Below are 26,997 nucleotides of genomic sequence, written 5' to 3'. Positions count from 1 at the left end.
GTAGATACAGTGACGGGAGTGGAGTCAATGTCAGAGCAAGCCTTAACCTCCACCTAGGAAGTAACCAGTGGTATCCTCCATAATCCCCATTGAAGACAAGCTCCTACCACCCAGTCACCCAGCCTCTTAAGGTCCATACTGCCGCCCAGTACCCCGCCATCCTAGCAACCAAGCCTGACACCATGGGGACCTTTGAAGAAACACTCACTACTCACATTAAACCGTTTGTCTCTTCACCAAATGGCCCTAAGTCTTGCAGTTGAAGCGGTGTTGTTGGTCTGTTCCTACAGTGCTCTCATCTCTTCCCTCAACAGTACTCAGTTTCAGGTAGATGTCTCAGTCTGTCTACTCACACAGTCCTCCTCCTGCCCTGTGATCTAGACACATGTAGAAACTTCCTGGGTTATGGATTTAGAATTCTTTTTTTATAGCTTTCATTTATTTTATACTTAAGATGAATTTGTAAGGTTGGTTCTGTTGACTAAGAGTAAGGTAATGAGCCTCTAAAGACTTACAACTTTAGTCATTAAATTTAATCTAATCTTTACGTTATTTACGTTTGTGGCCAATAAGCTGTCTGGCTCATTTCTGATCTGTTAGGAGCATTCTATCAATAGCTAAGGCTGCTGGATAAGTCAAATTCTGGAGGTGAAATGCTAGTCATGAATAAGTCCATTATAACATTTATCAAGGAGATAAAGTAACTAATGATTGTATCAATATTTGTGTATATTCTAATTTGGGAAAAATAACAGGGATTTAAGCTAAGTCAAAGATTATTTGAATATTGTTGAGATACTCTAGTCAAAACACAGCTAAAATACTTTTAGTTAAATTCTACAGCTGTATAAAAATATTTTATCATATAATTCAGTGTAACACTTTCTCATAAAAATGCAGGGAACCTTTTTTTTTTTAAGCAGGATCTCACTATGTCACCCTGACTGTTATGGAACTCTGTATTGTAGAACATGCTGGCCATCAGCTCACAGAGATCTGCCTGCCTCTGCCTTCCAAGTAGGATTAAAGGCGTGCACCTTTTTTTTCAACACAGAAAAGTAAAATGAACATTTTTAAGTGGCCTGGCTTATTTATCCTTTTTATTAATTTGACTCATTAATAAATTTATTGACTCCTTTCTAACTAAGGTTGTGATTCTTGAAACACTAATGTACATTAAACAGGAAGTAACTGTGTCTTGTTGTACAGATAATTTTATTCAGGTTGGTCACCAGTAATCTGGAACTAGTGTGGGGAAATAAAGAGCAGTGTCAGCCCAGTTCTCACCTCTGACGAGCTTCATTACCGTTGGAGAGCTGACAGTTACATAGCAGAATGTAGACACACATAGATGTCTCTGGAAAGAAAGCTCAGTTGATAAGAGTGTTTGCCACACTAGCATGAGGACGTGAATTCAGACCCCCAGAACCTGATTAAAAATACATAGGTAAAGAAATACATAGGTAAAGAAATAAATGAGTATGGCACCACACACCTTAACCCCAGCGCTGCTCAGATGGAGACCCAAGGTTCCTCTCAGCCATTGGCCAGCCAGCCTAGCCAGGTAACAAGCTACAGAGAAACCCTGTCCAAAAAAAAAAAAAAAAAAGTGAAGAGTGATCAACAAAGACACTTGGCTTGACCTCTGACCACTGTATACTCACACAAGAACACACACACACACGCACGCAAAATAACTTGAGGTTGTAATGGTAGAGGAACACAGAAGTGAATTGCAGGGTTAAAGATAATCAGGGAATGCTTCGTAGAAGGAAATGGAACTTACCATGAAATTTGAAAGATGGATAGTACTAAGACACTGATAGGATGAGCAAACAAGCGTTCAAGGCAGGGACAGCGACAAATGCAAGGGAAGGAGTTTAAGTCATAAGATACCTTGGCAATTTAAACTTGAGGAAAGAAAGGCCATAGGAGCACATTATGGAGATTTCCAGTAGCAGGCCCAAGAATTACTACTTCAGTAGTTCAGGAAGAGGGCATTGGTGCTTAGCTTTATAAAGGGTGCTTATGAGATTGAATAGACGAGCTTTTACAGCGGAATAAGATAACTGTTACAAACCCTGGAGTAAGGGAGTAGGAGTTGGGAAAGGAAGCAGCACATGTGAGGAATGTAAACTAAAAATCAGGAAGTTAAAACTGCATATGGCAGCGTTGACCTGTAACCCAGTGCTTGAGAGATAGAGACTGGAAGATTAGGATCTCACGTGATGCCAGTCTGGGGAACTCTGTCTCAAACAAGCACAAAAAAACTCAGCCATAAAGAGTGGCCAGGCAGTGGTGGCGCACGCCTTTAATCCCAGCATTCAGGAGGCAGAGGCAGGCCGATCTCTGAGTTCGATTCCAGCCTGGTCTACAGAGCGAGTTCCAGGACAGCCAGGGCTACACAGAGAAACCCTGTCTCAAAAACACAAAACAAAAACAAACAAAAGAAAAATAATGATACATTTGGACAGTGAGAGTATTGAGGACCAGAAATAATGAGTTAGAATGGCTGTCTGGCTTTTACCATAGGAAGAATGTTTAAGGTATGGGTATTAAGTAGATCAGAATACAATTGGAAATATCTGAGAAGCTCTTGGAATTGGCCCCAGAAAGACGTTAAAAAGTAGTGTTCTTAAATTCCGATACAATCAAAAAAATTAAATTGAAGTCTTTCCATTGGCTCTCATAAAGTGCTCTCCCATGGAGAATGACCTCATTCTTGATGAAGGCTCAAAAGCTGAGATGAAATAATTAAACATGCAGGTAGCAAAAACTAAAGGGAAGATGGGATTGGCCAAGATTTTTTTATTGGAAAAAAATGCAATTTATTAGCTTTGAGGTTGAGTTCCTTAAAGGAGCCTAAAAGTATTTTTTACACATCTCTTAACCAAGATTGACAAATGTACAGTATATCAATTGTGCAATAAAAGACTGCAAACATTTAGGTGCTCCTTAAGCAAAATAACTGAAACTATTGAATGCCTTTTGCTTTATTTTAGAATCTCCCACCTTCGGTTGTGGCTACTGTTGGTGGTAAAATTTTCACATTTGGATCTTATAGGCTTGGAGTACACACCAAAGGTAACTGCTTTTTACTTAAATTCTAGTGACAAGAATTTTTAGTAAACTGTGTTACTTGTTCCCAGTTAGCAAGTACTGAGCACAGTTCCCAGTGTCTTACTTCTGCTAATTAGCATTGCTAACAGTATTGTGCACTCCATATTAGTTCTGTGTTCATGTTTATGTGAGCTCTAATGAAAATACAACCTTCTTAATAAGAAATAATTTTATTTTGTAGGTGCTGATATAGATGCACTTTGTGTAGCCCCAAGACATGTAGAGAGATCAGATTTTTTTCAGTCCTTTTTTGACAAATTGAAGCATCAGGATGGCATTAGAAACTTAAGAGTAAGTACCCTTGGTGTCTGCTGTTTTGAACTTAGAAACCGCTGTAAAAGCAAGGACTTAGGATTACTGACGTGTCTCCTAAGTGGCTGTATCTTGTTATCATGCATAGAGATCAGGAACATGGGTTTTGTAGCTCTGTAGACCCTATTTATACCCAGACTTTACATTTGTAGCTGAGATCTGTCAAGCAGCCGTTTGCCTGAGCCTCGCGTTCTCATCTGGAAAAGCAGAGACTCGATGCTGACTTTCAGAAGATAGTTCTGAGGGTTACACCACCGACTGTAGTATCTGCTAAATGGTTGACATATGTCTAGCTGTAGAAGATAATGCGGAAGGTTCACTTAATGACTGTGTATGTGTAGTCCCTCATTTAGCAAGTAGCATTTCCATACTAGCAGTCTATAAAGCACTGGCCTCTGTTCTCAGGCGATTGGGTCTGTATGTATCTACAAGTGTGTGGAGATGATCAGATGCTTGGGGTGTGCTTATGGACACCAGGACAACTCTGAGTGTCAGCCTCAAGAGCATCGTCTACCTCCTGTTGACAGAGTCTGTCATTGCCCTGCAACCATCAGTGAGGGTAAACCTACTGGCCAGTCAGCCTGGAGCCCTCCTGCTTCCTCCCTGCTGCTCCGCTGTGCCCATGTTTGCAGGTCAAGCACTCAGCCAGCCCTTAGCGTACTTTTTGGATAGATATATAAAAGCTCTGAATAATTACTCTTTTTAACATTAATGTTTTTTATAATTTTTTTTCTCATGCATCCTAGGCTCAAACTCATTTTATAGCCAGCAATCACCTTGAACATTTCCTGAGTACCGGGACCAGAGGAGTGGGCCACCATACAGTTTACATTTAATGCTTTCTGTAAATAATCACTTTTCAATTTAGACTCCAGAAATAATACACAGTTACAGTAGTTCTGCTTTCCAGTTTCTGACATTCTGAACAAGACAAGTTAACACTGTGTGTGACCTAATAAGACAAATTATGAAGTAGAGGCCTTAACCTGCATGCTAGGGCAAGAACATCTTTATTCTTTTTACTGAATAAAATACAGATTATAAGAAAACACATGGTGATAGCAGTTAGGAAAAATAAAGGGCTAACCCATGTGTTTGTTTTTGTTTTTTGTCTTCCTCTTTTATAGGCTGTAGAAGATGCTTTTGTACCTGTTATAAAATTTGAATTTGATGGTATTGAAGTAAGTGTTTTTGTTTTTAATTTTACAATTTAAATATTTAACCTTCAAGTTTTGTTTCAACATCAGACTTAGCATGGGCACATTGATGTTTGGCTTGGGGCTTGGGTTTGGGGACAGTATCACCCTGACTCTAGCTGGCTTCCTGGCTGTCCAAGCGCAGCTGTGTACCAGCTTGCCTGGCACTAAGCACACGGTTTAAAGAACTAAGAAGCAGTCTTTTCACCTCTTGCCGTTTCTCTTGACCACTCTCCATGGAAAATGAACAGGCATCCATCTCCCCTCATGCTGTTTGTTCACAACCTTTCTCATTCCCATATCATCTAAAATAATTGCACTACTGTAATTTTGTTCAAAGCAGTGTTCTATTGACCTTATTATCTATTATCTTAACAGTTTTCAAGGCTCGGTACTGAGTGTAGTGAATTACCATTCCTTTGCTCTATAACAGTCTCCCCCTGGGGAGCTAGTGACTATTTAGTTCTGTTTGTTGGGTTGTTATACCTATGTCTGATTTAAACCCAGTCCTCTACGGTTGTCTGAATCTCCTTTAAGTCATCAGCATCTTAGGAAAAAGTCCACTGAGACATCTTGTCTCAGCTGATTGCTGCCATCGCGTGCACAGCTGCCACCCTGTGGGCCTCTCCCAGCTTCCTAACGCTCTAGGCCTGCTGTAGGATGGCCTTCTCTCTAGATGTTCTGCCATCTCACTAACGCTCTAGGCCTGCTGTAGGATGGCCTTCTCTCTAGATGCTCTGCCATCTCACTGACGCTCTAGGCCTGCTGTAGGATTGCCTTCTCTCTAGATGCTCTGCCATCTCACTAACGCTCTAGGCCTGCTGTAGGATGGCCTTCTCTCTAGATGCTCTGCCATCTCACTAACGCTCTAGGCCTGCTGTAGGATGGCCTTCTCTCTAGATGCTCTGCCATCTCACTAACGCTCTAGGCCTGCTGTAGGATGGCCTTCTCTAGATGCTCTGCCATCTCACTAAGGCTCTAGGCCTGCTGTAGGATGGCCTTCTCTCTAGATGCTCTGCCATCTCACTAACGCTCTAGGCCTGCTGTAGGATGGCCTTCTCTCTAGATGCTCTGCCATCTCACTAACGCTCTAGGCCTGCTGTAGGATTGCCTTCTCTCTAGATGCTCTGCCATCTCACTGGAGCTCAGCCAATGGATTCCTGAATACGAATTTGTTTTCTTTTTATCTTGCATGCTTAAAACACTGAATTCATAATTTTGCTGAGTGCGTCATTCTAGGTAGGAAATTATTTTTTACATACTTTAAAGCCTTCATTGTCTTGTAGCTTCTGGGCTATAGAAAAGTATATTACCACTTTGAGTTTTTCTTTGTATATATGACCAATTTTGTCTCTTGTTTTATTTAGTTGTTTTGTTTTTATTTTGTCTTCATACTTGTAGAATTCATGATGATAATATGCTTTGGTGTGTTTTTAACTGATGTGCCTGGCATGCAATAGTCCTTTTAGAACGTAAGTCCTTCAGTTCTTGGAACTTTAATTGAGTTCTTTTAGATTTCCTGCCTTTGTTTGCACAAAGCCTTTTTTTTTTTTGGTGGAATCCTAACATTTCCGTGTTGAGTCTCCAGAGAACAGCCTTCTTTAAAAGTAAATAAAAACACAAGCACAAAATTCTCCTTTCTTAGTTAATTAACCACATCTTAATATTTTTATTCTGCCTCTTAGTGTTTTCTTGTCTTTCAAGCTTTGTAATAATTTCCACTGCCCTATTTTTAATTTCTAAAAATATATTTTCTAAATGTTCTTATAAACTTATTTATGTATTTATTCATAGCTACCTATCCTTATTTCCCTAAAAAAACCAAAACAAAACAAAACAAAAAACATTTAAATCTGTATTCTTAGGTCTTAGGTGGGCTGGGTCTGTTGCCTTCTGTCTGCCTGCCTTCCAGCTCTCATGCCTTTCGCTGCTCTTTTGTCTTATTTTTCTAGTGGGTTATGTCACAAAATCAAAACTAAACTAAACCAAAACAAAAATTTTCCAGTACTTTAGTTGAGTTTTAAGAGGGAGTTAATGTAAATGTTTGCTGGATCTTCCATCTTTATTTCAAGACTTGTGGCTACTGTCCCACGTTAGGTCACCTTCTTGGGCCTTTTGAAGTTTAGTAGGACATCCCAACTGATCATTGAAGCTTCTTATGTTATGAATTGAGGCTGAGGAGAATGGGCAAGGAGAAGTAATATTGGTCTTTTTTTTTTTTTAACCTCTTCCCAAAGATTGATCTAGTCTTTGCAAGACTGGCAATACAAACCATATCAGATAATTTAGATCTAAGAGACGACTCTCGCCTGAGAAGCCTTGATATACGGTGTATTCGAAGTTTAAATGGTAAGTTTCTATAAAGAAAGCTCAGATACCTCCTTGCAAACAATTTAGTAAATAAAGCCCTTTTGCAGAATTATTAATGGACTAGTTTAAGACTTGGCCAAACTACAAAACTGAAAATAGTTTAGTGTATGAAAGATCTTGCATTCTGTCACCAACACCAGAAATTTTAAAGCCTAATTTACTTTAGGAAAATGGTATAATTTCATTTAAACATTCTAAAAAGCACAATTTATTTGAAAGATTATGTTTAGAATTGTGGTTCATAAACATATTGGTCTCAAAAGCCTTGTAAATATTTAACATTTATTGAAAACCCCAAAATACTTTTGTTCATTGGATTATATGTCAGTATTTACCATATTATAAGTAAAAAATGTTTAGAATATTTATAGTTGACTAGAAATGAAAAACCAATTATAAATTAATAATACATTCTATCAAATTAATACCCATTGATCTAGTGAGCTGTCTTGCCTTTTGAATGCACCTTTTTGCCTTTGCTTGTTTTCTGTTTGTTTGTTTTGTCCTTTTACTATCATACTCTGGCTTTTGGGAAAGTGTTAATTCACAAAGTTAATTTTATCTTCCAAATGTTAGCAGATTTCATTATAAGGTAGGTTTTAAATTATATTGATTAATATTAGTACCAATTCTGTCACAAGTCTTGAAAGTATCAGAAGGCTCCCAATAGCAGAGACAAGTGATTTATAACTAATTTAACCTGAAAGCCTAAGTCCATAGTAAGCAGGGTCAGGTTTTCCTTGAGGCAAGATCGGAGATTACCTACTAAATAACCAGCTGTGTAACCCTGTTTATCTTCAGTCATTATCTCAAAGTAACCCAGTATCCTTGAAAATAACAGATGCATTAGTGTACAGCTGACATGATGGCAGACTTCTCTCCTCCTGTTTGCTTTGTCTTATCTGTGAGCCTGTGATAGTGGTGAAGATGTGTTGCCACTGCCTGTGTGACCTCTAAGGTAACAGCAGGCTTCTTAGAGAAATCACTGTCACTGACCTCAGACTTCTTCAAGTCTGAAGCCACTGACCCACAGTCTGTTCTTCTACATTTTGTTTGTTGGTTTGGTTGGTTGGTTTTGAGACAGGGTCTCCCAGTGTAGCCCTGGCTGTCCTGGACTTGCTTTTAGACCAGGCTGGCTTTGAACTCAGAATCTACCTGTCTCTGCTTCCTGAGTGCTGGAATTTAAGTCCAGCACCACCATGCTCAACTTATGTGGTAGTGAATTACACTTCTTTGTGGAAAGGCTTGTATTAAATAATAAGTTTTGAAACTTGAAGGCATTAACTGAAAAGGAACTCAGACCCATCTGTTCTTCAACAGTGGCCTTTATTACTGATTAAATCCCTCTAAAGTAAAGGACCTTTTCATGTGTGTTTCCAAACTTTGTATGTATTCTGACTTACTGTCAGAATGACTTACTGTCATTCATATTTGTAGCATTTCAGAGCCTGAAGTTTAAGAGACTGTTGAATTAACTGAATTTTCTTATTTAGTGAAGAATCAATGTTTTGTCTTTTTCAGGATGTAGAGTTACTGATGAAATTTTGCACTTAGTGCCAAATAAAGAAACTTTTAGGCTCACCCTAAGAGCAGTCAAACTGTGGGCAAAACGTAAGTACCCCAAGTCGTTTATAAAATTCTAATTTTCTGCTGGTGGTAATTGAAACACATATGAAAACTCTGACCTTATTGATGTTGAAGGCTGGTGGCCTGTAAACTTGGAGAAGATGGCTCCCAAGTGTAATGGTGTGTGTATGTGGGTCTGTGTGTATACATGCATACACACAGCCACATACACACATATATATGAGAGAGAGTGTTTGTGTGTGACTCACAAAAGGCCCTTTGCTTAGTTCTGCTCTGACATAGCATGGTCTGTATTATTTGTAACTACAGTCAGACACTGCCTCAGAGTGGAGACATGAGGGCTGAAGAGGGCCTCGGTGGCTAGGAGCACCTGTTGCGTGGGCTGAGCTTGAATCCCCAGCACACATGCGAAAGGCTCCTCAGCACTGGAGGAGGCTCTCCGAGGCTTGTGGCCGCTGCCCTCGCTTCAAGTTCATCGAGGTAACACTCAAGGGAATCAGCCAGGGACAGACAGACGAAGACACCCAGGGTCTCCTCTGGCCTGCATATGCAGGTACCTGTACACACCTGTTCATGAATAACACACACACACACACACACACACACGATTTTAAAAGCAAAGAAGAATGATGATATGATCTGAGAAATGAATCATTAGGTGATTTTGTGGCTGTGTAAATAGAATGTGCCCACATGAACCTAGTTGGTACGGCCTACTGTTTACCTGGACTCTGGAAAGCTATTGCTCCTCGCCTAAAAACCTATGTAGCCTTTAAACTGTGTGAATAGCGGAGACCTTTGTAAACACAGTGTTAAGTGCTTTTGTATAAATGAAACCTAGACTCAGTAAGGTACAGCAAAAGACAGCGTGTGATCTGTGGGAGACACATATGACAAATGGAAAACACGGAACCTACGCTGCTTTCAGGGGGTGAGTAGTGAGTAATTGTAAATGCCTGGACATTAGTACCACTTCTATAGGCTTTATGACTCACTGGTTTAGAAAAGTCTTTTTCTTCCTTCAATTATAAATTAGTTATAGCTTGTAATTTTTTCATTGTAAACTTAATTTTTAAAAGCTATTTAATTCCTTTGTAATAACAAACACAGCTTGGGCATGGTGGTACATGCCAATAATTCCAGTGTCCAGGAGGCTGAGGTTGGAGGGTCACATATTTAAGGCCAGCAAAACTTTGTCTTAACAAAGGAACCCACAGCTGCAGACAGGAATGGTGGCTCCTGCTGCTGTCCCAGTACTCAGGGTGCCGAGGGTGCCCACTGCAGCAGCTCATGGGTCAGACAGCCTCCTTTCCAGCCCAGCGGGGATGTGAATTGTGATGGCTCTTTTTTTCCCCCCTGGTGTTTGCTTTTCTCTTACCTCTTCTTCACTATGCATTTCTCATCTCCACTGTAATAGTGAGGGCTGCCATTATGTGTACGGAGCGCCCTTGGCTGACCTTAGTGCTCTTTTGTGACTGCACTGAAGCAGCACTGTCCCTCCGGCACCAGGTCTCACCCAGTCTAGGCAGATCTCTCCATAAAACTTTAACTATGGAAAGGTTTTATATGGTGGTGTCGAATCCAACTAACTCTGTGGCTGTTGGATACTTTAAGTAGCCAACTAAGGAATTGAATCTTTAAATTTGTGTTTTATTTCATTATAATTAAATGATGCCCAAGAAAGGTAAAATAATGTTCATTTAAAAATCTTGCACATATGTAGTATTGTCATTCCTTTTTTTTTTAGATTGATTGATTGATTGATTGATTGATTGATTGATTTTATTATTCTGCCTGCATGTGAACCAGCAGCCAGAAGAGGGCACCAGATCTCAATACAGATGGTTGTGAGCCACCATGTGGTTGCTGGGAATTGAACTTAGGACCTTTGGAAGAGCAGCCAGTGCTCTTAACCACTGAGCCATCTCTCCAGCCATAATAGCCAAAGAGTAAACACAGTTACATATTCACACACTGATGAATGAATAAACAAATGTGGTATGTCTATACTGTCAAATACTATTTTGCAATAAAAAGGAATACAGTAGTGGTAAATGATAAAACATCTATGAATGCTGACACCACTTTGTTAAGTGTGAAATGTTACCCCAAAAAAGCAACATATGGCTGCCTTGATTCATATGGAAATGTCCATAGTTAGGACAGATGTATAAAAGGCAGAAAGCAGGTGAGTGGTTGCATAGGTCTCTGAATTCAGAGCAAGGGGTGGTATGCCTGGGAAAGGTTTAAATAAATCAGTGTTATGGTGTGTGAATTTTACCAGAAAAGGGCCACATATTGCTTGTGGCCATCAGATTGAACAGTGGAGGCCTAAAATGACTTTAAGGAAGTGTTATTTGCATATGGCCTTGAATAGTCAGAGTAATGAGATCTGTATTGAAAGGATAACATGAACAAATTGTCTCTCCTTATAAACTAAACTGTGTTTTATCAATTTTTACATGCATAGTTTTTACATTTAACCTGTCTAAGCTGATATTTTGAAGAACTTAGTAAATGTCACATTGGCTAATAAGGGCATATTAGGTTTAATAAGATCTGGTGATAGTTTCTCAGATTTCTATAAAAGCATCATTTCAAAACTGACTAATGTTGTTGGTATATTCTTCACAATAGAGAGGTATCCAAATTCTATGAAATACTGATGTTTGTTACCAACTTGATGCTTGGTTTTAAAATACTACCCATATATATGATTTCTAGTGAAATGTTCTTTCCTACATACTTACCTCCAGGTGTCTTTCCTTCTCTTTATTTCTCTCTTTAACTCCAGATATTTCAAAAATGGGGGAAGTGGGATGACAGTGATGAACTTAGGAATAATTTCAGTAGAATTATCCAGGACAGTCAGCACTAAAGCAGAGAACTGAGGCCATTGTATATTAGGGGACAGAGCAGAGAGCCAGAACCAGGAACGCTCTTCTGAGCTTAGTGCAAAACTGTATATCATTTCAATTTTGTGTTTGATCTTATGAATGAATGAAGTTATCCTGTTTTATTTCAAGCATAATAGATCTGAATAATAATTAACAGATGTTTGTTTTCCTAGGTCGTGGTATTTATTCCAATATGCTGGGATTCCTTGGTGGAGTCTCCTGGGCAATGCTAGTGGCCAGAACTTGCCAACTCTATCCAAATGCAGCAGCTTCAACTTTAGTTCACAAGTTTTTTTTAGTTTTTTCAAAATGGTAAGTATATATACTTTAATTGTTAATTTCTATGAATATGTAAATGTTTTGATAATTTAAGAACTATAGCCAGGCACAGTGGCTTATGCCTATATCCTCCTAGCGCTTGAGAGCTTTAGGCAGGAATAGTACATGAGATTTTCTAATTGACATATAAAAGTTGTATGTATTTATGAGGTGCCCATGATACTTTGGTAGATAATGTACATTATACAATCAGATCAAGGTTAGCATGTATGTCTTCTCAAAGCCCTGTCATTTCTTTATGGTGAACAGTCTTCTAGCTCTTGAAGTCCATAGTACAACAGACATTACTTGTAGTCACCCTACTGTGCAACAGAGCACCCAAACATATCCAACGTAGCATCCACTGACCGGCATTTTCTTTTCTCTCCCCTGCTCTCCTAGTCTCTGCTGTTAATCTACTTCCACGTTCTAGAGGTCAATGTTTTAGATTCCTCCTATGCGTGAGATCCTGAAGGGTTTCCTGTGCCTTGCCTATTTCTGTTAATGTAATGACCTCCAATACTGTCCGTGTTATTACAAATAACATCATTTGGTTGTGGGGTCCCCACATCATGTTTTTGGAAAAAGGGCTTCACTCTGTAGCCCAGGCTTATACACAACTCGAATTCCTCTTGTTTCATTCTTCCAAGTATTGGGATCACAGACGTGTATCACCACACCTAGTTTTGTCTCCTTTTTAAATTTTATTTTATGTATATGGCTGTTTTCTTTACAACATGTATGTCTGTTGAGGCCCAAAGAGGACATTAGAGCCCCTGGAACAGGAGTTACAGACGATTGTGAGCCTTCCATGTGGATGCTGGGAATTGAGCCTGGGTCTTCTGGATAAGCAATCAGTGCTGCTATTATTATTACTATTAAGTTTTTGTTTCCTTAACATCCCAATCACAGCTTCCCCTATTTCCTCTCCTTCTAGTTAGTCCCCCCACATCCATCCCTCTTCTCTCTCTCCTCAGAGAGGAGGTGCCTCTCACGGATATCAGCCAGCCTTAGTTACAATAAGACTAGGCACCACTTGTCCTGTTGAGGCAGGCCACAGAGTCAGAGACAGCGCCTGCTCCCAGTGTTAGGAGTCCCCATGATGACCAAGCTGCACATCTGTTACATATGTGCAGAGCGCCTAGGTCTGTCCCGTGCAGGCTCTGTGGTAATCAGTGCTTTTAACTTCTGTCCCCTTTGAAATAACTCAGTAGGGCAGCACTTGAGTCTGTGAATCTGAGCCTTATCTTACAAGAGTAACGTCCTCATAGGTTTTGGCTTTGTACATTAAGCTCACCTAGGAGAATTTAGATGGTAATCATAGCTGCTTCATTCGTGTGCGAGTATGTTAGCAAGCATTAGTTATTGCCGTTACCGTAGCATCAGAGTCCAATCTGAAAGCACGTGAGAAGGAAGGAACAAATGACTTCTAACTAACAAAGGACTAGTTGCCGTTTCTGAGGAAGAGCAAAGAAATAGAGTCTTCCTCTTGTGCTTTGTACGTTGCCATGTGAAGATTAAAACAGTCTAATACTTATAATATTTTATATAGCACCTGAAATGAAGTGTATATGAATTAACTTACTTTATTCATGTTAGGGAATGGCCAAATCCTGTACTGTTGAAACAACCAGAAGAAAGCAACTTGAATTTGCCTGTCTGGGATCCTCGGGTATGAGAATTTGTTGTGGAATTGAGTTCAACCATTTGGGAGTAGGCCTTTGTCTAAATCTCACCTCACTGAGGACTGCTCATCTTCTTCATACACATCTTCCTACTGCAGCAGCAGCTCTCTCTTCCCGATGTGTGTTTTGTTGCAGGTGGTGTGAATTCTAATGCTGATCCAAATGTTATAGCAGTAAAAACTGCCCATATATGATCAGATAAGTGGGTATATCAAAAACAGTGTCATAACCCATTGAAAAAGACTGTCTCACAGCTGGACAGTGGTGGCACATGCCCTCAACCCCAGCGCTTGGGAGGCAGAGGCAGACAGATGTCTGTGAGCAAGATCTAGGACAGCCAGGGCAGTAACACAGAGAAACTCTGTTTCAACAAAACAAAGCAAAACAAACTGTCCTGCAAGTAGTTGCTTATAGTAAAGTACTGAAATAAATTTTTTAAAAATTCTTTGAAGTACAATTTAAAGCATATTCATAATTCTCACATAGCTTCCATCTTAATTTTTAAATTCCAATTTAATAACAGTAGAGACTCATTTCTATATAAAATTGAAGATAATGTCTCCGTAGTTTTGATAATTCTGAAAGACTTGCTTACAAGATGCATCACTTGATAGCTTTACTGAGGAGAAGTTAACTTCTGCAGAGACTGACGAGCATGCCTGACCTCAGGGAGAAATGCAGCTCGGAAGAGCACAAGTACACTTCCTAGAATTGAGGGATTGAGCCTTCAGTTCCTTTCTCACCTTCTGCAGACTGGGGAGCTAAGGTGAGGACTGCTGAGTAGGAGAAGAGGTAACTGCTCTGCTCTGATTTCACAGGTGAACCCATCAGACAGGTACCATCTTATGCCCATAATCACCCCTGCCTACCCTCAGCAGAACTCCACCTACAATGTGTCTACGTCCACTCGGACAGTCATGGTAGAAGAGTTTAAACAAGGTAAACGCGCCTGGCCCTCTGTCCCTTCCACAGTGCCTTACCAAGCTGTTGGTTGACAGCTCTATTCTATATTGTAGCCATTGATTGCCAGTTAGAATTCTGTAGCCCTCAGTTCTTTTTTTTGGGGGGGGGGGTTTTGGGTTTTCGAGACAGGGTTTCTCTGTGTAGCCTTGACTGTCCTGGACTCACTCTGTAGACCAGGCTGGCCTCGAACTCACAGAAATCCACCTGCCTCTGCTTCCCGAGTGCTGGGATTAGAGGCGTGCGCCACCACGCCCGGCCCCCATCAGTTCTTTTTAAAACTTAAAAGGCTAGCCGGGCGTGGTGGTGCACGCCTTTAATCCCAGCACTCGGGAAGCAGAGGCAGGCTGATCGCTGTTGAGTTCAAGGCCAGCCTGGTCTACAGAGTGAGTCCAGGACAGTCAAGGCTTCACAGAGAAACCCTGTCTCGAAAAACCAAAAAAAAAAAAAAAAAAAACTTAAAATGCTTTCCAAAATATGTAATGTTAAGGCCAAAATTTGAACCAGTCCAATGTCATGCAATTTAACTTTTATGTTCTAAAAAACAAAATAGTTTGCTTATATTTTCTGAGTCAAGCATTTGCTTGGTTAGATGGTTTGGGTAGAATGATTTTTAAGAACTGGTCACTTTTCAAAATTAGACTTAGCTTCTAAAAACCCTTTGTTTTTGTTTAGGGCTTGCAGTTACAGATGAAATTCTTCAAGGGAAATCAGATTGGTCCAAACTATTAGAGCCACCAAATTTCTTTCAAAAATACAGGTATTTAAACTTTTATCAAGGAAAAAATGTCAGTTTTTGTCTTGCTTTTAGTTTTTTGCTGGTTGGTTTTACATGTTTTATCTTTAAGGGGGCTAGATTATGTATGACTGTGGGCATGCACGCCACAGTCCTCATGTGGAGGACAGAGGACAGAGGCAGGTGTGAGAGCCGCCTTCTGTAGACTGTATGGTGACAAGTGCCTTTACCTACTAAACCATTTGCTGGACCCTTGCTTTGTTTTTTGAGACAGAGCCTGGTCTCAGAGTCACCTGGGTTGGCCTGACTGTCCCTGGTCAGCCTCATGAGTAGTAGAATTGTAGGTATGAGCCAGCACATGTCTAGTAAGAATTTACATGAGAAGCTGATTGTGATGGAGGGCAGGTGTTACTCAGACTTCTTAAGCAAGGTGGAGAAGAGGCTAATAGAAGCCCTGTGTGGTAAGGGCTCCCTCATTCTAGAAATAGCTCGTCTGGCTTCACTTATATTTTTTAGTTGTAGGTTCTACAGTTTTGTGAAATAGAGTAATCTGTAGCTTTCAGAAACTGTGTACTTGTACAGTTTTGCTCATTGGGAAGAAGAATAAAAACAGATTTTTTAAAATTCAGACTAACGATCTTTCTGCCTTTTTTTCTTCCCTGATTATTGCTGTAAATCCTTTATAGACATTATATAGTATTGACTGCCAGTGCATCAACAGAAGAAAATCATCTAGAATGGTAAGACTTCTATCTCAAGTTCTCTGTCTACTGATAGCAATAGTTACATGGCGCTTTACATTTATAAAATAGTGTCCTGCTTAGCTTTCAAAAGTAGTATTTTGGGGACTGGAGAGATGGCCCAGAGGTTAAGAGCACCACCGCTCTTCCAGAGGACCTGAGTTCAATTCCCAGCAATCACATGGTGGCTCACAGCCATCTATAATGAGATTTGGTGCCCTCTTCTGGCCTCCAGGTATAAAGTAGTCATGTACATTAAATAAGTAAATAAAACTTTTTTTTAAAATGTAGTATATTTTATTGGTGACTGATGTACATGATGGAGCATAGGTCTTAAAAAATGTCATTGAGCTGGGCGGTGGTGGTGCACACCTGTAATCTCAGCACGCAAGAGGCAGAGACAGGTGGATCTGTGTCAGTTCAAGACCAGCCTGGTCTACAGAGTGAGTCCAGGGCAGCCAGGGTGACACAGAGAAACCCTGTCTCAAAACACCAAAAACACAAAAACAAAAGACAAAAAAAAAAAACAAAAAAAACAAAAACCCAGAAAACAAAAAAGAAATGCCATTGAATTCAACATTAGCAATGATAGAAGGCCGTGGCATCAGATCTTACTTGCTTTATTTCAGAGTCAAATTTAAGTGAAATTTTGAAGTAGTCTAGATGTCCCTGACACCCAGCTGCAGCTTACTATTATTTTCCCCCACCAAAACTGAAGGGGAAGATACACTATATATCTTTTCGTGGTAGCTGGCAGTGCACAGCCTCTGACCACAGGCAGCAGCTATCTTTCTAGTGCATATAAATTCATCCTCTCCGCAGTCGGTACGGTCACATCCCTGCCCTCCTGGGCAGAAGGTGTCTCACCTGTGGTTTCTTCCAATCTGACCTGATGCTTCAAGGATTTTTATTTCTCTGGAAATTTAGTTCTTACTGATGCAGTATTTAACTTGTCTAGATGAGGAGTCCAGAAACTGCAGACTATAGCAAGTTCAGTCTGCTCCTTGTAATGAGATCTTCCTGGTCCACAACAATCCTCCATTAATATGTGACTGGATGTTTCTCTTTGCTGCATAGGAAAGTAAATAGCTGCACAGAGACTCAAACGCCCAAAAGATGTGCTGTTTGTACTTAATAGGAAAAGTTTACTTCTCATTTGGGGACAACACTGCAGTCACTCAGATTTTCTTGCACCTACTGTTGAAACACAGTTTCATCTTTTATAAGTGAAAATATTTAAAAGTATTCTTGAAATTATTATGACTTATAGTCACTAATAAATACATAGTTGATAAATACATAGCTGACAGTCACATATCTTAAATGAGAGGAAATTAAGTTGTAGAAATCTGGCAAAACCTGTATGTTTTTCTAATATCTGATTTAAGTTTAGTGACTTTTTGAAATAGAAAGTCCAGTCTTTTGTCAAAATTAGAGTATACTTATTGCAGGAATTATGTGCCTATATTAGCTTTTCTTGTTCATATTATTTAAAAGTAGCTTAGCCTTAGGGTGTATACCTAGGATAGGAAGGTAGAAAAGATTGAAGACCACACTAACAACAACTTGTGCTTATGCACAAGTCCTGACTAATACAGCCTTAACCAAGGCTGGGATTTTGTTTGTTGGTTGGTTTAATTTTTGGTTTGGTTTTGATTTTTTGAGTCAGGGTTTCTCTGTGTAGCCCTGGCTGTCCTGGACTCTCTTTGTAGATTAGGCTAGCCTCGACCTCACAAAGGCCTGCCTGCCTCCGCCTCCCGAGTGCTGGGATTAAAGGCGTGCGCCACTGTGCCTGGCTAAGACTGGGTATTTTTATAGTCAGCAACACATTAAATTTACATCAGTTCTTCTGTAAGCAGAAAGTCACTTACATTTGGCATTTGCCTGATGGATGTCTTATTTTGTTATTACCTTGTGAGAGCATGCTCGTGCTGCAGCTGCGTGGATACCATGAGACAGCCTTCTGCGTGGTCCTCTCCTTCCCCTGACTGACTAAGGTGCTCAGGCTTGTGTGGCAACGCTTCGGCCTGGCGAGCCGCACTGCTGCCCCATCTAATCCCCACTGTAATTGGACTGTCTTTTTACGTGAACCTACGAAGCTTCATAGTTGGTGTATTGCTTGGCTTACCTAGTACAGTTGTCAGATTGTATATGACTTGATAGAAATCTTGTTGTGTATCTCAGGGTTGGATTAGTTGAATCTAAAATCCGTGTGCTCGTTGGAAACTTGGAACGGAATGAATTTATTACTCTTGCCCATGTGAATCCCCAGTCATTCCCAGGGAATAAGGAACACCATAAAGCGTAAGTTGTCCCTAAGTAAATTTCTTAACTAATGTTACTAGACATATGCATTGTTTCAGATGAGTTTTAAGACTGTCCTTAGCAGCCATTGATGGAGGGATGATGTGTGTTTTGAACATGAGTGGCTATGTGTTTATTGTTATATAAGTACACACTGTGGTAGTCACTAAACCTGGGCAAAATCTCCATAGTAGTTTTAGGACATCTTTGAAATGTTCAACAAGTCATTCTTCATTTTAATCTTTTTAAAAAATAGTACTAAGCAGCTACACCAAAGGTCTGCATATAGTTTAAGAATTTGGTCACAAAATCTATTAGTAGGTTGAGAAATAAAAACTAAGTTTAATTACCCATTAGCCTTTGTTAGATTGGAAAAAATTAATGGAAATTTTTAAATTTTACTTTATAGCAACAATTACGTATCAATGTGGTTCCTCGGGATAATTTTTCGGAGAGTAGAAAATGCAGAGAGTGTTAACATAGACTTGACATATGATATACAGTCATTTACTGATACAGGTAAGACTTTGCAATCATGGGGCTGTGATTCTCAACCATGGCTGTAGCTCAGTATCATCTGTTTAAAGGCTAGCTAGAGGTATTTTTTGGTTCCCAATTTGCTTAAATTAAATGGTACCCCTGTTGTAGAAATTGATGCTACTGTTTAGAAAAAGGAAAAAGAATTTCCCAAGACATTATAGGGCAGAATAATGGACCGAGGTGCTGCCATTTATGAAAAAAGGAGTTATACTTACAAATGGAGAGGCTGTCTCTGGCAGGCGGGGCGCTTTTACTTATTTATTTTTTTAAAGGCACTGCTGCTTGCTTCTTAGTCTAGGAACAACCCAGTGCGCCCAGGGGACAGGAGTGAGAAGACTCCCTAGATACTCCTAAATCACTTAAATTTTGTAACATCTTAATATATTTTCTGTTTTAGAATACAGCTAAATTCTACAGATGACTTTCCTATGTGTTCACTCAGAGTTTATAATTGCAGTCCATAGAAATGAGTTTTTTAATGTTTTTCGTGTTAAATAATTATCAGTAGATACAGATTTGCTGAATATGTGTTAAGATCAATAGAAAAAATTGTCCTTCATAACTAGCCCTAGCCACAGCTCTCTGGAGTGTCTGTTATAAGTTGGGCTTGTATTGTTTTGAAATAGCATGCACATTCATATTGTTATTGATGGCACACAAGAGTTTGTAAATGTATGAAATTCTTCTGAGCTAGCCCCCATGGTTGCCATGGTAATGTAGCTTCCTATGCTTCACCCGAAAACCACTTAATCACATTCTGAGGAAGGAACCAGAAAGTCTGTGATTTGAACAATCTAGAATGAAATTATGAATATCATTAGGGATTAGATGTCTCAAAAAGGAGAAAGCTGAGATACTCTGTTTTTTAGATTTTTAAAGTATTTTTTCTGCATGTAGATACTCTAGGTCCCACAGTATTAAATAATATGCTACATTCATAGTATTTGCAGTGCAAAACAACCTTCCTGTCCCTGTCTTCAGGAGACTTAAAATCTAATTGGCTAGACACAAAATACCTTAGTTTTTATGATAGTATAACTGGTCTTCACAAAGTATGAAAAGCACTAAAACAAAAATCCAGAGCCGTATGCCTTCTGATGTAGACAAGGTGTCCCAGGCTTTCTGAGACAAATTTTTCCACCTACACACTGAAGATAGACTTGCGGACGGCCTCTGACCTCTCACCTCTAATGCAGGCTGCAGTAATAAAAGTCTCAGCATAGGAGGAGACCCTGAACTGCATTGTGGGTAGTTAATATAAGATTATCTTACGTAGCTGAGAGACAGCTTAGATGTTCCTAGTTCCATCTTCTCCCCTGAGGGCCTAAGGCTTGCTTCCCCAGCACCCGCATGGAGGCTCTCAGCTACTGTCTGTCTGTCTGTCCTACAGTCCAGGGAGTCCAGGACTCTCTTCTGACCTCTGCAGGGAATGACATAGCACACACACACATGTGCAGGCCACACACACACACACACACACACACACACACACACACACACACACACACACACACACACACACACACACACCACAGAAAAAGAATTATAGATTCAGACAAGTAATTATGATCAGAGATTTGGGGAAAATTTTTGGTGCATATTTGTTTTGTTAATGAAATTAATGAGGTTGATTATAAGAAAGCTTTCAGAAGATACACATATAGAACCAGTGGATTCTTAAATAGTCTTGTGATACGGTGGAAGAAATTTAGAAATATTTGTCCCATAAAGGGCGTGTGTTTAGTGGGGCATGGGTGGTTTATACATTTCAGAAAAGGAAAACAGCTTGTGGTTCAGAAAGAAATTTCCCATCTAACATATTAATATTGTTACAGTGTACAGGCAGGCAAACAACATAAATATGCTAAAGGATGGGATGAAAATTGAAGCCACACATGTAAAGAAAAAACAACTTCATCATTACCTACCAGCAGAGATTCTGCAGAAGAAGAAAAAGGTGGGTCTGAACCCTGACTGCAGCCTGGTTCCCTGGAGACAGTCCGTCTTGAGACCACATGTGAACGTGGTGTAGACAGTCCGTCTGATGTCTCACCTCATCACGGAGACAGCTGCCTTTTGTGTGCTGCAGAATTGAAGGTAGTCTGCATTCTCATTTGCTTTTGAAATCCTGATAGGTTTTTGTTTTGTTTTGTTTTTTCTCTTTTGGCAGAGTCTTCCTGATGTAACTCGGAGCTCAGGTGGCCTTCAGTCCAAACGGTCATCGCTAGATAGCAATTGTCTGGATAGCTCCAGAGACACTGACAGTGGAACACCCTTCAGTTCTCCCGTGTCTGCAAATAAGCCGTCCAGCCCAGACAGCCCCACAGGAGCTGCAGAGAGGTGTGGGTCAGAACTGTCCTTTCCGTCTGCTCACTGGAGGGGGATGGAACCTTCTGTGCCTTTCCTAGAAGAGCTGGTTTCGCTGTTTACAGGCTTTCCTCTTGCTAGCTTCTAATGTCTTGTTTAGGACCATCAGCAACTGGGGTGGTACTGCACGAGCTGCTCAGGCTTAGGGCTTGTGGAACCCTGCAGAACAGATGAATGTACAGACTTCCTACCTAGACTTTTCTCTTGACTTCCATTGTGTTACCTGGCTTTCTCTGTTCTTCTAGTGAGTAAGGTTAGAATACTGGAAAGAAGTATTCTATGTTAGAACATTAAAAATGAGAGCTTTAAAATGCATATAGTGAAATGAATTAATAGTGGTAATTTTACACTTTACCTAGGAGCAGCGCTGAGTCTGCCACTGTGCTTGTGGAGAAGCTGCCAAGTGTCCCCGCAGCTCAGGGGCTGTCTATTCCGGTCATCGGCGCAAGTAGGTGTCTGCACTTCTGTCCTTAACAGTCCTGCTACAAATATATTTGATTACAAAAATTGTTTTTGTCTTTTCAGAGGTTGACCCTTCAGTAAAAACTGTACCTTCCCCAGCTGTGTGCACCATTCCTACTGTAGTAGGGCGGAACGTTATTCCTAGAATAACAACACCCCACAACCCTGTCCAGAGTCAACCACATCTAAATGGAATATCGAATATTAGTAAGAATGTTACACCCAAAAGATCCCATTCACCGCCTACAGATGGGACTTCTAAGAGGTTGAAAGATATAGAAAAGGTAACGTTAGGACTTTAGTAGTGATCACTCTTTGTTTTGTTTTGTTTTTATTAAAATAATAGTAAAGAAGCTGACCGTTCTCCTTAACTATCTTAAGTTTTCCACTGGGAATTCTTCCATTAGAAAGATTCCAAGCCCCTAAGGAACAATAATTGTTGTTCATCTTAAATTAGCGAAGTCTGACAGTTTGCGTGGCTGCTCTGTGTTTCCTGACATACACAAAAGCTAAGGCACACAGCAGTGGCTGTGCCCTTTCCTCTGCCTCCAGCAGATGGTGACAAAATATGTCTTGTTAGAATCTGAATTGACCTGACTGAAAAGATCACTTACACTGCAAAAATTAAAGGTAGCAGTGGAATTCAGTCTAATTTTAGTTGTAGTTAATTGAAATATTTAATTAAATTATTGTAGTATTTGATGATAGACTGACTAGTTTCCTGGATTATATAGTGTTGTGTGGTCTTTGCAGATACATAGTAGCAACTCTTTTTTTTATTGTTTATATTGTAGTTTATTCGACTTGAGTCAGCATTTAAGGACTCCCGTGCTGCCGAGGATAGAAAAAGAAAACCAATGGTAAATGGGTTAATATTGCACTTCGAATGTGATGTTAAAGAGCAGTAGATGTGAAAAGTACCATAGAAGACTTCAGAGTCATCAGGCTTTAGTTATGATTTATCTTAAGTAGAAATAAGTGTAAATTGAAAGAAAATTTAAACCTATATCTTTAATTCTCCTATTTTTAGGATACAACTGGTGGAGGATCTATGCCCATTCCAACTATTGATACGTCACGCAAAAAGGTACTAGATGGTAGGGGTAGCTCTGTAGGTAAAAACACTTATTAAGAAACCAAATCTAAGCTGGGCATGGTGGCTCACACCTTCAATCCAAGCACTGGGGAGGCAGAGGCAGGTGAATCTCCGTGAGTTTGAGATTAGCCTGGTCTACAAAGCAAGTCCAGGATAGCCAGGGTGACAGAGAAACCCTGTGTTGAAGAAAAAAAAAAATATCAAAAAAGAAAAGAAAAGAAAAGGAAAAACCTAAAACTAGGACACATGATGTCCAATACAATTGTCATTAGCGCCTTGGAAATCCTTGTAATGAGCTTGACAGCGAGAACACCAAGGTGCGCAAGAGCCCCCCACAGAAACCGCTAAAGGAGAAGAGAAAACAGAAGGCAACTCAGAGGGAGAAGGAGACCGGCTGTGATGGTGCAGACCTCATTACCCACTCTGTCAGATGCCGACAAGACAGCAGTCCCCAGGCAGCCGAGATGTCGGAGAAGAGACGTCACCCCAAAAGGAGGAAGCAAACATTCGCACCCCGTCATTACATTGAAAGTGCTAAAAGCTAGTGCACTCCGCAAGCTTCCGCTCCTGGCAGTGTCGCAGGGTGGCTTGTGACAAGCTGTCAAAGCAAGTCAGTACAAGGAAAGACTGAGCAATGACACCATCCTGCCGCATTCACCAGCATCTCAGATCTTGGGGAGACAGTCCCCACATTGAAAACCAAGCTGGCGCCGGTGACGGGTGGACTTGACAGAGGCTGCAGTGCCTGAGTGATCTGTTCAGACACCAGAGAGATGCATCTGGAAACGGAGGGGCACTGCAGCCCGAGCTGGCGGGAATTGCTAGCTAGGGGCTCTGCACACGGACAGCCCGGGAGGAGCACTTCTCCAGCTCCTTCCTGCCTGTGCCGCCAGCACTGCCCTACACGGCGACTGGACACTTCTCCCCGCTCTTGCCTGATGCCAAAGGAATCAAAAAGAAAGAAGCTAAAACTAAATCTAAATTTTCTTATAGTCAACCTTTACCCTGTCAGACTCTTTGAAAACAAAGTAAGATCTTCACAGGCCTTTTCAGCTACACAGCTCACACTGCAAGACTGTGTTACAAAGTGTATATTAAATGTGGTAATGCAAGAAAAATATTGAGTTGGATATTAAAATATAAAACAGTGAATCACATGATTATGCTTTAAAATCTTTCAAGTACAGCCAGGGTGGTGGTGCATACCTTGAATGCCAGCATTTGGGAGGCAGAGGCAGGTAGATATCTGAGTTCCAACCAGACAAAGTATTCAGGGATAAAGGATGACTGAGTAAAATTGTACAATGTCTGAAGTTTAGTTGTCCTATATACATTTTTATTCCCCTGGTCTCTGTTTCTCTGTATGCCTGAACTTTTTACCAGCGCATTTCCTTATTTATGGTGCTGGGGATTAAGCGCAGAACCTCATGCATGCCAGACAAGTGGTCTCCCCGACCACATCCTCTACAGGCTGACGACTGACAAGGTTTATACTGTGGCTATCACACACTGAGGGCCATGACTCTCGGGTACCAGAGCTTCCTGTATGGTGCTCACCTTTACTTCAGAAACCGAGGGCTTTCCTCCTCCGTCACCATCATGGCCCAGCTGTGAGGAGGCCTGAGATCGTATGCATGGTGAGCTAACAAGCCCTCCTCAGAGTCCTCCTCACATTACGGTCATGTCTGTGTTTTTCCCACTCTGCTTCTCAATTTTGACTGTTTAAAAAAAAAAAAGGCCCAAGAACGAACAAGTCCTTAGACTGAAAGGGGAAGGGGAGGGCGCTGGAGAGCATCGTGTGACCCTTAGGAGTGTGAGGCGTTTGCGTTCATCTATCAGATGAGCCAGTGTGCGTGTCTGTGTGCACGTAGAAAAACACCTTTTGTTTTGTTTTGTTCTGTTTTCTTTCTAATAGAGACTACCCAGTAAAGAACTGCCAGATTCATCATCTCCAGTTCCGGCAAGCAACATCCGTGTGGTCAAGAACTCCATCCGACTGACCCTTAATCGGTAATAGCAGCGCCTGTTCACCTCGGTGAACCTGCAGTCACAGCGGCAAAGATGGCAGCCAGTCTTCAGAACAGAAGTAGCTGCTGTACATACAGGTGACAGCTGGAGTGGCTTTTGAACTCTCACACTTGAACCTTGAGATGCGGTAGCACTTGCTTACTGACTGCTACATACACTCTGAGGATCCCCTGCTAGCAAACGTCACCTACGATATTATGGCTCTGCATTTTGAGGTTTTACTGCCTTAACTTTTGATGTTTGTATCTCTGTTATGGGAACCAGTTCTTGGCCACCTGGACTCTGATACAAGTCCTGAACTGTTTTTTGCTTTCTTTTTTCTTTTCTTTCTTTTTCTTTTTCCTTTATCTTTTCTTTTTTTCTTTTTTCTTTCTCTTTTCTTTTCTTTTTCTTTTTTTTTCTCTTATGTTGTAATCATTGTATAGAGCTGAAAAAGTTTAAAAAAAAAAAACCTGTCTTGTAATTTTCCTAATGTTTACATGTTTACCTTAGCATTGAAGCCACTTTGTGAACCCTGAGATTAATGACTGTGACATATCTTTCCTGCTTCCTTAATTTGTGTAGATATCTATTTTGTTGACTTAAATTATTTTGTCCAGATTGGCACATAAGTATTTAAACTGTGTTGTGTGCTTTTGTCCAGATGTTGCGTAGTTACCAGGGAGGATCAGTCCAGTGACCACACAGGAGTTGGGCACCATAATGTTTTGTCTCCCATGGAGGCCTTCAAAACGCATCTTTACTGCAAATCAAACTACAACCAGGAGACTGAAAGTCAGTACATGAATGGTGACATTGCTCATGTCTTACTGTCTCGTGACATTCTTGTTGGCTGATTGGTATTTTTACAGAGAGAACTCATCCCACCATCAGTGATAGATACCTTTCAGCTCAGCAGACCTGTATTTTGAAGTATAAACTTAACTCCGCATGCTAACCCCTCACCAGAGCCCGCAGTGCCCGTGGCCCAGGCACGCAGAGTAAGCAGTGGCTCTGTCGAAGTCTGCCTAAGGCACTCCAATGGCATTGTTACCAACCATTAATTGGCTCAGGACCTTTGTAGTTTTTATTTGACTATATGAGTTGTCTTTTTTACACTGCTTTTTTCAGTGCATTTCTTAATATTTTTTAAGTTTCATGAATGCATGCTCGGTTTATTAAAAATCCACAACCATGTAATTCTTGTAATCTGTTGACTCCGTGTTTTGTAAATGAAGTCGTATGTATTTTCAGAGTATTTTTGTATGTACTGTAAGATACCATCTTTTCAAAGAGAAACTTTAAAACCTTTACTGTGTGTCTACTTTTTAAGCATACCTAATATATTTTAAATGGAACACAAGCAAGGCCAGGAATGCTGTACGTACCACCTCCTTCAGCTCTCACTAGGTGCATAGTAGGTCCAGAAGTGGAGGGCTACATTGACTAGTGCCGGGGAAATAACCTGGCTGTGCTTTTTGTAGGATACATGGGAAGCCGTATAGTCAGTGGAGAAATAACAATGCATTTTCACTTGTAAAACCTTTACCACCAAATGTACATTCTTAAGTTTAGGTTGTCAGAGGGCTATACTCCCTCTCCCATTCTGAGCCGTAGCTCCTGAAAGGTAGGTTCTAGTGTTTAGTGTATACAAGGGAAAAATGGAAAAAGCTTGCTGAAGCAAGGGTTGAAGAAAGGGCGGTTCTGTATCAAAGGGACGGGAGGAGTTGTAGCTTCCTTGGCAAAACCATTTTCATAGTTTAACCTTTCCCTGGACTTAATGTCCTGTATTTGTTCTTCACACGCTCTTGAGTGCAGAGATGGTGATTATGAGCGCATGGCTGCCTGGTCCTGAACCTAGAGACATGATTTGATGCGGGAGTCTCACTAAATCGTAGGTCCTAGCCCTTCACTGCCGCAGCTGTTCTCTCAGGCTAAGGTCCGGTCGGCGTGGGCACTGGGTCAGCACCAGAATCTACAAAAAGGAACTTCAACCACTGGTCTGGCAACTGAGGAGCTAATTAGATGGGTTTTGATATGGCCGGGTCATTCAAAAGTTGAAGGGCTGGCGCACGCCTTTAATCTCAGTACTCTGCTCAGGAGGCAGAGGCAGGCTGTGAGTTGAAGGCCAGCCAGGTCTACCAAGTGAGTCCAGGACAGCCAGGGCTACACTGGAAAACCCTGTCTCGAAAAAAACTAAAAGAACAAGCAGTAGAAGTGCTTCCTGCCCTGACGCATAGGGAAGACTTTGCATACATTCCATGGCCATAGTCTCTGTTAGATTGGTTAAAAGTAAGTAA

General features: G+C 40.7%; 1 protein-coding gene across 3 annotated transcripts in view; it reads left to right on the top strand.

The window, feature by feature from the left end:
- PAPOLG (poly(A) polymerase gamma) overlaps positions 1–26,010 on the top strand; it is a 31,983-nt gene extending 5,973 nt beyond the window's left edge. The window contains exons 4-23 of one of the 3 annotated variants that reach the window (XR_014782681.1): positions 3,003–3,084; positions 3,302–3,411; positions 4,560–4,613; positions 6,866–6,977; positions 8,520–8,609; positions 11,656–11,794; positions 13,400–13,472; positions 14,304–14,424; positions 15,121–15,205; positions 15,868–15,921; positions 18,106–18,225; positions 18,635–18,744; positions 20,601–20,722; positions 20,936–21,105; positions 21,492–21,580; positions 21,658–21,878; positions 22,389–22,454; positions 22,625–22,681; positions 24,606–24,795; positions 25,362–26,010. Coding sequence is in view for 2 of the 3 variants with exons in the window: in XM_084799576.1 (XP_084655702.1) it covers positions 3,003–3,084; positions 3,302–3,411; positions 4,560–4,613; positions 6,866–6,977; positions 8,520–8,609; positions 11,656–11,794; positions 13,400–13,472; positions 14,304–14,424; positions 15,121–15,205; positions 15,868–15,921; positions 18,106–18,225; positions 18,635–18,744; positions 20,601–20,722; positions 20,936–21,105; positions 21,492–21,580; positions 21,658–21,878; positions 22,389–22,454; positions 22,625–22,681; positions 24,606–24,704 (1,974 nt within the window). In the remaining variant the exon portion in view is untranslated. Of the gene's footprint in view, positions 1–3,002; positions 3,085–3,301; positions 3,412–4,559; positions 4,614–6,865; positions 6,978–8,519; positions 8,610–11,655; positions 11,795–13,399; positions 13,473–14,303; positions 14,425–15,120; positions 15,206–15,867; positions 15,922–18,105; positions 18,226–18,634; positions 18,745–20,600; positions 20,723–20,935; positions 21,106–21,491; positions 21,581–21,657; positions 21,879–22,388; positions 22,455–22,624; positions 22,682–24,605 lie in introns of all 3 variants that reach the window. The other 2 variants (XM_084799576.1, XM_084799577.1) reach the window with 2 other exon arrangements.
- Positions 26,011–26,997: the final 987 nt, after the last annotated feature.

Source organism: Acomys minous, assembly GCF_964271855.1.
Source record: "Acomys minous genome assembly, chromosome: 10".
Taxonomy (NCBI): domain Eukaryota; kingdom Metazoa; phylum Chordata; class Mammalia; order Rodentia; family Muridae; genus Acomys; species Acomys minous.
This window is presented reverse-complemented; position numbering and strand designations above follow the sequence as displayed.